Source organism: Mus caroli, unplaced genomic scaffold, assembly GCF_978045245.1.
Source record: "Mus caroli unplaced genomic scaffold, Mus_caroli_1 scaffold_15, whole genome shotgun sequence".
In the NCBI taxonomy this organism is placed as follows: Eukaryota; Metazoa; Chordata; class Mammalia; order Rodentia; family Muridae; genus Mus; species Mus caroli.
Window position 1 is genome coordinate 59,030,064 of NW_028227270.1, and position 11,340 is coordinate 59,041,403.

General features: G+C 38.4%; 1 protein-coding gene across 2 annotated transcripts; it reads left to right on the plus strand.

The window, feature by feature from the left end:
* Positions 1–201: 201 nt before the first annotated feature.
* LOC147000943 (cathepsin Q-like) lies at positions 202–4,272 on the plus strand. 2 transcript variants are annotated; one of them, XM_085830739.1, is made up of 8 exons: positions 202–327; positions 603–725; positions 820–907; positions 938–999; positions 1,870–2,094; positions 2,551–2,713; positions 3,268–3,382; positions 4,173–4,272. In XM_085830739.1, exons 1-8 carry the CDS (start codon positions 202–204, stop codon positions 4,270–4,272), a joined length of 1,002 nt encoding a protein of 333 aa, XP_085686865.1. The 2 variants fall into 2 exon arrangements, with proteins under 2 accessions (XP_085686865.1, XP_085686864.1); XM_085830738.1 differs by having other exon boundaries at positions 820–999.
* Positions 4,273–11,340: the final 7,068 nt, after the last annotated feature.

An 11,340-nucleotide genomic window follows, 5' to 3' on the forward strand; every position in this document is an offset into this window, starting at 1 on the left:
TGGGTCTAATAACCACTACTGAGTGACATGGTTCAAAAACATTTTCAAGGATTTCTACGATCTTTGAAAAGTGTTTGGAGTATTAACACAAATTATTTTATTAACCATGAATGGCTTAATTTCTCAGGACATAGTAAGATGACATTTTTAAAACACTGGTACAGACATATCTTCATTTCTCTTTCATACTCAGGTTGAGACATGACTCCTGCTTTCTTTCTGGTTATCCTGTGCTTGGGAATCATGTCAGGTGTTTCAGCATTTGATCCCAGTTTGGATGTCGAATGGAAAGAGTGGATGGGAAGCTTTGAAAAATTATACAGTCTGGTTGGTATTCAAGAAAATGTCCAGAGATTCCCCAGGGTAAAAATGTCTAGGTACATGAGAGATCATGGGTGCTCCACTAAAACCACCACCACCACTGAGAGTTTACCTACTAAGAATCATTGTGAGCAAACGATGTCCAGAGTCTCCTTTCCTCAGTATGTAAAAGTGAGACCATAGTATTCTGATATCTCTTCCTTGGCCTCTTAACACCCACAACAGCAATTCGTGCAGGAATTCAAATATAATGAATTGTTTTCCATTATATGCTCCTTCAGGAGGAAGAAGTACTGAGAAGAGCAATATGGGAAGAAAATGTAAAAAGGATTAAACTGCATAACAGGGAGAATTCCCTAGGGAAGAATACCTACACCATGGGAATAAATGGGTTTACTGACATGGTGAGTGTGGTATGAATTGCTTCACACGGTGTTTTCTTGAATTCTTTACATGAACCCTTTTCTTTAATAATAATTTACATACTTTTCCTTGAAGACTGATGAAGAATTTATGAACACCGTACTTGGTGTTACATTGCCAGTTGACAAAACAAGAAAAAGTATCTGGAAACGTGCACTTGGTAGTCCTTTTCCTAAATCTTGGTATTGGAAAGATGCTTTGCCCAAATTTGTTGATTGGCGAAATGAAGGCTATGTGACTCGTGTGAGGAATCAGGTATGACAGTGTCACATGCCTTTCCTCCTCCTCCTCCTCCTCCTCCTCCTCCTCCTCCTCCTCCTCCTCCTCCTCCTCCTCCTCCTTCCCCGTCCTCCTCCTTCTCTTCTTTCTTCCTTCTTCTTCTTCTTCTTCTTCTTCTTCTTCTTCTTCTTCTTCTTCTTCTTCTTCTTCTTCTTCTTCTTCTTCTTCACCATAATCTTCTTCTGCTCTTCCTCCTTTTGGGATTTTGTTTGTTTGCTTGCTTGTTTTCTTTGTTTGAGACAGGTTTTCTTGTTTTAAGAACTCTGGCTGACCTGGAATTCATTTGGAGACCAGACTGGCCTTGAATCCACAGAGATCTGCATGTGTCTGCCTCCCAAATTCTAGAATTAAAGGCATGCACCACGCTGCCAGGCTATGCTCATCTTCTTAAACCACATGAATGTCAAAACAGGATATATTTATGCATTCAAATTGAATGTAGAGGGAATTGCAGTTATTTTTTAATGATAGTTTTTTCTTCCTTGAAATTTTTATACATTGTACAGTATATATTGATCTTTGCAATCTGCCACACATATTCTCCAACTTTTAGATTCTCTTCACACTGTAGAACACATGCCTCCTTCTATTGTCATTAATAACCCATAAAACCAATAGCTCCTGCTCAGGTGTGTGTGTGTGTGTGTGTGTGTGTGTGTGTGTGTGTGTGTGTGTGTACTGCATCGGGTACATATTAGCTGCATCCAAGTCCTCTAGGAGATTGACCATTTCTTTCTATAGACCTATCAACTGCCAGTTTCCCAATTTCCTTAATTATTAGCTTTTCCAAATTGTTTCTTGAGTTAGTATTTGTTTATGAATGATCATATTTTCTTCTCTTCTTAGAGAAATTGTAATTCTTGTTGGGCTTTTCCTGTGACTGGTGCCATAGAAGGACAAATGTTCAAGAAAACAGGCAAACTGATCCCACTGAGTGTACAGAACCTAGTGGACTGTTCTAGGCCTCAAGGCAATAGAGGCTGTCATTGGGGTAATACATACAATGGATTCCAGTACGTTTTGCACAATGGAGGTCTGGAGGCTCAGGCAACCTACCCTTATGAAGGAAAAGTAAGTGGAATTCCTATGTTGTCATTTCAGCTCAGCTTCTAGTGAGTGACAATTGTAGAGATAGTACACTATCTCAGAGCTCAGATTACATGGTAGAATCTCGTTATTCAATATCCTTGTTGTCATGTATTTTTTGTTTAAGATTTTGGCGTGAAAGTATCAGTATGGCCTTTTGTGTGTGTGTGTGTACATGGAGAATATGGAAACAGTTGTACAGATATTTCACAACTCTGTGACACTTAATTTTCTAAGATTATGAAGACCTATTGGTTGTTATTGAAGATAAAAGAACTTATTTTTAGTTCCTAATCATACAGTAATATTTTACTTCCTGGGATTATATTTAATAATCCTTTTAATTTATTCATTTGCAAAGTGCAGAATGCTGTGGTTCTGACTCTTTTTTCCAGGCTGTAAGTGGAAGTAACTGAGTTTCTACTTCTTTATCTTTTAAAGGAAGGATTATGCAGGTACAATCCTAAAAATTCTGCTGCTAAAATCACAGGATTTGTGGTCCTCCCAGAAAGTGAAGATGTCCTCATGGATGCTGTAGCAACTAAAGGCCCCATTGCTACTGGAGTTCATGTTGCCTCTAGTAGTTTTAGGTTCTATGATAGAGGTTAGTATATTTCCTTCTAGATATGAAGAAAAAAATTGTGATATTCCCTATGCCATGACAAGTTCACAGACCAGCTGTTACTTAAAACATATTATGTGAATGTTTGAGTGTCTGGACTTTACTCATCTCCATATAATATTTCTAAGTACTGAATTTCACCTGATATGAACACCTGTATGATAAACTTTATTGGTTAGCTAAATTTTCAACCCTTCTCACTTTTGTCGAACTTTTATATATTTACTGAGACAGAATATCTGATATCAACTAATAACAAAGCCTTTGGATTAAGTAATTTATGTCCTATAAGTTGAAGTTGACATGAGATTCAAGAAGTCATCTCATATGCTTGTAAACCATGGTTATCAACAAATATCACTATTTTGATTTTTTTTCAGTTTTCTGTGAAAAAATATATATTTAGAACTATTCATAAAACTCATTATTCCATTGTAGTTTATATAATTTCAGGACCTGTGAACATGCTTCCCTATTGCATTGCTCACTGTCATGTATCCTTTGCATCTCATAACAACTTCCATTTTATTTCTCAGGTGTTTATTATGAACCAAATTGCACAAGTTCTGTGAATCATGCAGTTTTGATAGTTGGCTATGGTTATGTGGGAAATGAAACAGATGGCAATAATTACTGGCTGATCAAGAACAGGTATAAATTGCCAAACTTTCTATATTTAAAATTCCCAAGGCTAGAGAGATTGTTTAGTGCTTAAGGGCCTAGATGCCCTAAAAGGGCATTCATGAAGAGAATAAATATTGCACTCAGTATTTTGATACACAGCCTAGAAATGATTGACCCAGTTAAGTTGAACAAAGTTTATTCTTATTTTTTCATGTAAGTGTATGAGGTCTATTTACCTATCTGCATATCTGTGGACACATGTGTGCACCTGCGTAGAGCACTGATTTTAATGCCAATTGTTTCTCAATCATTACACAACTTCCACATTGAGGCAGTGTTTCTGGCTGATCTAGGAATTATTAGTTACTCTAGATAGCCAGCTTGCAACATGTATACCCTCTGTCCATGTTCCAAAACCTTTTATTACAGGCACACTACAACATAAATCTGGCTTGTAAATGGCCCTTGGAGTTGATCTCCACTCATTGAACTCTAAGCTACACTGTATCTCTAAGAACATACTAACAATATATTATTGTGAAATTTCCACTCTTACTCTGGTTTCTAGGATACAAGTTTCATGTCAGTGCCATTACTTTTTCATGCATAAATCATGTTTTTAATTTTATTGCACATATGGGTAGAAAGTCTCATTCTTTGCTGTAGTATTCACATCATGGTTGAGGCATCTCTTGAACTCAGGAGTAGACCTTTAGATTTCTCTGATACTTCTGTTATGTAGGCCTCTTGTTGGTTATTGTAATAAGTCTATCATATGTTATCATTTCTACTTAATGGAAAATATGTTTTCTTTCAGCTGGGGTAGACGATGGGGATTGAGTGGATATATGATGATTGCCAAAGACAGGAACAACCACTGTGCAATTGCTTCATTGGCCCAATACCCTACTGTGTGAGCACCCTGATGTTCACAAGAAAGCATGTGGCATGAGACTCTATTTCCAGAGGAGTGCCATCCACTCCAATGAACAGAATTTATTGAGTATGTTAAACTCTTGAGTCCCACAAAATCCACATTGTAATGTGAATTCTGGGAGCTTTCAAATATTTGACATGAGTATTGTAACTTTTGCTTTCACTACTGAATGCTCATGTTTCCTAAATTAACTTTATTTTCAGTTTTAATGCTTGTGCAAATAAAATCCTTTAAAAAAAGAAAAATTTAAGTATAATTTCTAGTTTCAGTATCTTTTTGTGCAGCTTATTTATGTGGTAGGAAATGTAATTCTTCTAGATGTTGGGAGTGAGTGTTAGTCTGTCATTCAGGAGAAAGGGTGGGTAGATCCTCAGTGATGGATGTTACCTTTCATTGGCTCTTGTTTGATTACAAACTTTTATATATCCACCAGAAACCCTCCCCTAAAAGACTATATGATGATTTCTGAATTGGGCATTTTTTAGCTAACACAAAATCACCCAGTATCAACTCAAGGCCCCTCTGTGCAATGAGAGGTCACCATGGGCTACTTACTGCTTTAAGTTGGGCTCTGCCTCTCCCTTCTTCATGACAACAACCGTGTATTAGGTTCCAATAAGCCCTAAAACTTACTACAGTGGCTCTGCTAAATGCATCAGAGCAGAAACACAAAGACTTTTAAAAAGCCTCAATATATGTTAAAGAGCCCCTTATTGGAAAAATGATGGAATTAATGAAGACAGAAAAAGCAAAGGAAATGAATAAAATAGTTCAACACTGAAGAGTAAAAATAAAATCAATAAAGAATTCTCAAGCTACAGGTATTCTGGAAATGAAAACTTAAATATTTGAACATGAACCTAAAAGGAAATCTCACCAATAAAAGATTAAGGAGGGAAGAAAAATATTTTTATTAAATTATTTTATTTGCTTACATTCCACAATATTTCAAAGTAAGAATTAATGCAAGTACTTCCCATTTTTTACTACAAAATAAAAACAGAAGGAATATTGCCCATTCACCTAATGAGGTCATAATTATCCTTTTTTAAAAAAGTATAAAAACTCAAGAAAGAAAAATTGTCACACCAATTTCTCCTATGAACATAGAGGCAAAGCATTTGCAAAACAAATGTAAGAATGAGATACATGGCTGTTTCCGCATATGTAAATCAATAAATGTGATCCGTCATCTAAACAAACTGAAAGGCAAAAAGCCATTTGACAATTGAATGCAGAAAAGGGAATTAACAATAATGCAACACCTTTTCAATAAATAAAAAGGATGAAGAAATACAAGAAGAAGAAGAAGAAGAAGAAGAAGAAGAAGAAGAAGAAGAAGAAGAAGAAGAAGAAGAAGAAGAAGAAGAAGAAGAAGAGGGGGAGGGGAAGGGGAAGGGGAGGGGAAGGAGGAGGGGTAGGAGGAGGAGGAGAAGGAGAAGGAGGAGGAGGAGGAGAAGAAGAGGGGGAAGTGGAGGAGGAGGGTGGGAGAGGGAGGAGGAGGGAGGGGGATGAGAAGGGGGAGGGGAGGGGGAGGAGGAGGGAGGGGAGGAGGAGAAGGAGAAGGAGCAGGAGCAGGAGCAGAAGGAGAAGGAGAAGAAGGAGAAGAAACAGATTATGGTTATAAACGGACATCTATCAACTTAATCCACTATATAAACAAACTTAAAGGAAAAAAAAATATGATCCTCTCATTAGATGCTGAAAATCCTTTGACAAAATACAAAGTATTGGAGAGAATAGGAATTCAAGGTCCGTTACTAAATATAATAAAAACAATATACAGCAAGCTAATAGCAAAAATCAAACAAAATGGAGAAAAGGGGGATGGAGGGAGGATTGTGGGAGTGGATGACAAAAGAGGTGGGGCAATGGGAGGGATATGAAGTGAGTAAAAAAGTTACAACATGAAATTTGTAGGTAGATGGAAATGGAAAATCATCCTGAGTAAATATCCCCAAACCAGAAAGACAAATATGACAAGTACATATTTATTGTGGATTTTCGCTAAGAAGATGATACTCAGGCTACTATCCATATAACCTAAGAGGGTAGTGTAGTGTAATGTAATGGGATAGGGCTAAATATCCATATGAAGGGAAAATAGCATTTTTAGCTATGGATGGGGGTGAGTGGCCTGGAATAGACAGATCAAATGGGGAGCAAAGATGAGTGGGATATGATTTATACAGAGACAAACAGCTAAAATTGAAGTCTATTTGAGTGGCAGAGTGAAATCCTAATACAGGAGAATCTTCCTCAAATATATAAATATGTGGAAATCATCTAATTGGAAAAGAACAGATCATAGTGAAAACTGGACAGCTTCATCTCTGTTGATATGTTTTTCTTGTGTGTGTGTGTGTGTGGTTTTTTTTTTTTTTTGGCCTCTTTTACTTCTTTTTGTTTTGTCCTACTTCGATTTTTCTGTAATTAATTTATTTTTAAATCCAGATTTTATTTTATTTTTTAAATTTTTCTATTATATATTTTCTTCATTTACATTTCAGATGCTATCCCAAAAGTCCCCTATACCTTCCCTCCGCCCTGCTCCCCTACCCACTCCCTCCCACTTCTTGGCCCTGGCATTCCCCTGTACTGGGGCATATAAAGTTTGCAAGACCAAGTGGCCTCTCTTTCAAATGATGGCCGACTAGGCCATGTTCTGCTACATATGCAGCTAGAGACACAAGGTGTGTGTGGGGGGGTACTGATTATCTCATATTTTTTTCCACCTATAGGGTTGCAGACCCCTTCAGCTCCTTGGGTACTTTGTCTAGCTCCTCCATTAGGGCCCTGTGTTCCATCCTATAGATGATTGTGAGCATCCACTCTGTATTGGCCAGGCACTGGCAAAGCCTCAAAGGAAACAGCTATATCAGGGTCCTTTCAGCAAAAAAAAGCTGGCATATGAAATACACTCCAGATTTTATTCACCCCACAGTCCACCCTCTGACTTTTCCACATCCCATACCTCCTCCCCACCCCCTTTCTCCACTAGGATATCCTCACCCCTCACCCCCTACCCTGCCTGACCTCTAAACTCCCTGTCTCCTCATAAACTCCTAAACTCCTAACCTCTTTAAACTCCTCCAGTCTCTTGAGGGTTCGGTGCATCTTCTTTGATGGAACACAGATACAGCAGTCTTCTGCTGTATGTGTTAAAAGGCTCATATCAGCTGGTGTACACTAACTGTTCGGTGGTCCAGTGTTTGAGAGATATCAAGGATCCAAATTGAGAATGCTGGTTCTCATACAGGGTTGCCCTCTTCCTCAGCTTCTTTCAGTCTTTCCCTAATTCAACCACAGGGGTCAGCAGCTTCTGTCAATTGGTTGGGTGCAAATATTTGCATCTGAATCTTTTAGCTGCTTGTTGGGTCTTCAGGAGTAAGGTCATGCTAGGTCCCTTTTAGTGAGCACTCCATAGCCTCAGTAACAATGTCAGGCCTTGGGACCTCCCCTTCAGCTTAATCCCACTTTGGGCCTGTCACAGGACCTTCTTTTCCTCAGGCTCCTCTCCATTTACAGCCTTGTAGTTCTTTCATACAGGAACAATTATGGGTCAGAGTTTTGACTGTGGGATGGCAAACTCCCCCTTCATTTGATGCCCTGTCTTCCTCCTGGAGGTGGGCTCTATAAGTTCCCTCTTTCTACTGCCGGGCATTTAATCTAAGGTCCCTCACTTTGAGTCCTGAGTCTTTTACCCCCCAAGTCTCTGTGCATTCTGGACAGTCTTCCCAACCTCCTACCTCCAAAGGTTACCTGCTCCCATTCTTCATGCTGGCCCATAGGGCTTCAGCCCTCTCTCCTCACCCAATACCAGATCAGGTTAGCCTTCCCACCATCCCCCATCCATTTTCCCTCCCAGATCCCTCCCACCCTTTCACTTGTGATTTTTTTCTTTTCCCTCCCAAGTGAGACTGAGGCATTCTCACTTGAGCCCTTTAGCTTGCTGACCTTTTAGAGTTCTGTGGACTGTATCTTGGGTATTCTGTATTTTTTTCTAATATCCACTTGTTAGTGCATACATACCATGAATGTCTTTTTGGGTCTGTTACCTCACTCAGGATGATATTTTCTAGTTCCATATATTTGCCTGCAAAACTCAGAATGTCCTCATTCCTCTTAGCTGAGAAGTATTCCATTGTGTAAATGAAACATGTCCTCTGTATCCATTCTTCTGTTGTGGGACATCTGCTTTGTTTCCAGCTTCTGGATATCATAAATAAGGCTGCTATGAACATATGAAACACATGCCCCTCTGCCATTATGGGGCATATTTTGGGTATATTCCCAAGAGTGGTACTGTTGGGTCTTCAGGTAGATATATTTCTGATTTCCTGAGGAAAATCAAGATTGATTTCCCAAGTGGTTTTACCAGTTTGTAATCCCACTAGCAATGGAGGAGTATTCTTTCTCTACATCCTCACCAACATGTGTTGTCACCTGAGGTTTTGATCTTAGCCATTCTGAATAGTATAAAGTAAAATCTCAGGGTTGTTTTGACTTGCATTTCTCTGATCACCAAGGACTTTGAACATTTCTTTATGTACTTCTCAGCCATTCGTGATTCCTCTGTTGTGAATTCAAGGTATAGTTCTATAACCCATTTTTATTGGATTGTTTGGTGTTTTGGTGGTTTGCTTCTTGAGTTCTTTATATGTTTTGTATTATCAGATATGTGGTTAGTGAAGATTTTTTTTCCAATATGTAGGTTGCCAATTTTTCTTATTGACTATGTCCTTTGCCATACAAATGTACTATGTACTGTCCAGTTTCATGAGGTCCCATTTATCAATTCTTGATCTTAGAGCATGAGCCATGGGAACTTTCTTTAAAAAATTTCCCCCTGTACCAAAGAGTTCAAAACTGTTACCTATTTTCTCTTCTATTAGATTCAGTGTGTCTGGTTTTAAGTTTAGGTCCTTGATCCACTTGGACTTGAGCTTTGTGCAAGGTGACAATTCTAGGTCTATTTTCATTTCTCTACATACAGACAGACAATTAGACCAGGTCCATTTATTGAAGATGCTTTCTTTCTTCTAGTGTATGTTTTGGTGTCATTATCAAAGATCAAGTGTCCTTGTGTGGTTTTATTTCTGGGTTTTCAATTCTATTTCACTGATCACTGGTCTGTCTCTGTACCAGTACCATGCAGTTGTTATCACTAATTGCCCTGCCATAAAATATGAGTTCAGTAATGGTGATTCCCCCTGCAGTTCTTTTATTGTTAAGAATTTTTTTGGCTATACTGGGTTTTTGCCTTTCCAGATGAATTTGAGAATTGGTCTTTCCATGTCTTTGAAGAACTGTGTTGGGATTTTGATGGGGATTGCATTGATCTGTAGATTGCCTTTGGTAGAATGGCCATTTTTACCATAATAATTCAGCCAACCCATGAGCATGGGAGATCTCTCCATTTTCTGAGATCTTCTATTTCTTTCTTGAAGGACTTGAAGGTATTGTCATACAGGTTTTTCACTTGTTTGGTTAGAGTTGCTCCAAGATATTTTATATTAATTGTGGCTATTTTAAAGGGAGTTGTTTCCCTAAATTCTTTCTCAGCCTGTTTATCATTTGTATTAAGGAAGGGTACTAATTTATTTAGTTAATTTTACAGCTGGCCATATTGCTATAGTTGTTTACCAGCTGAGGTTCTCAGGTGGTTTTTCGGGGGATCTCTTGTGTATACTATTATATCATTTGCAAATAGTGATACCTTTATTTCTTTTTTGCCAGTTTGTATCTCCTTGATCCCTTTTTGTTAGTTTACATTCTAGCTAGCACTTCGAGTACAATACTGAATACATATGGGGAGAGTGGGCTTCCTTGTCTTGTTCCCAAATTTACTGAGATTGATTCAAGTATATTCAATTTTTAAAACTTTTTCATTACATCTTTTCTTTATTTACATTTCAAATGTTTTCCACTTTCCTAGTTTACCCTCCAATAATCCCCTATCTGCTCTCCTTTCTCTTTGCAAGTTTTACATCATGCTTCCCAGTCCTACTCATCTTCCCATCACATCATATCTTCCCTTCACCTTTGCAAACTCCCTAGCCAAATAAAAATAACAAAACAGAAAAAAACAAAAAATAATGGTTTAGAAAACACTTCATCATGGCAGCTGTATTATGCTACAGTGTGTCCCACAGTATATAGCTCTCTCTCCCCTTTCAAATATTCATTTCAATGAGTTATTGGTCTGGTTCAACACCTCTGGCTTCTGTGACACCATCAATATCAGGCCCTCACAGGATTCCTGACCCTGTGGGCAGCTTTTCCTAGTGCTTGAAGTAGTGGTGGAACATCATCACTGCATTCATAGCACTTTATGAGAGACAAATGGCAGGATCAGCTCTTCTACCATTGTAGCCTCAGGCTCACCCACACCCAAAACCAAGGTTAGCTCCACTCTGCTGTCTGGTAGAAAGAAATGGCCTATTCTTCAAGTATTCCACCCTACACCAGTCAGACTGGCTAAGATCAAAAATGAAGGTGACAGCAGATACTGGCAAGGATGTAGAAAAAGCAGAACACTCCTCTATTGTTGGTGGGATTGCAAGACTTATACAACCACTCTGGAAATCAGTCTGGCGGTTCCTCAGGAAATTGGACATAGTATTACCAGAAGATCCAGCAATACATTTCCTGGGCATATATCCAGAAGTTGTTCCAACTTATAATAAGGACACACATGCTCCAATATATTCATAGCAGCCTTATTTATAGTAGCCAGAAGCTGGAAAGAACCCAGATGTCCCTCAACAGAGGAATGAATACAGAAAAGGTGGTACATTTACACAATTGGGAACTAGTCAGCTATTAAAAACAATGAATTTATGAAATTCTTAGGCAAATGGACCGATTTGGAGGCTATCATCCTGAGTGAGGTAACCCAATCACAAAAGAACACACATAATATGCAATCACTGATAACCAGATATTAATCCAGAAACTTAGACTACCCAAGATACAATTTGCAAAACACATGAAATTCAAGAAGAAGGAAAATCAAAGTGTGGATACTTTTTTCCTTCTTAAAATG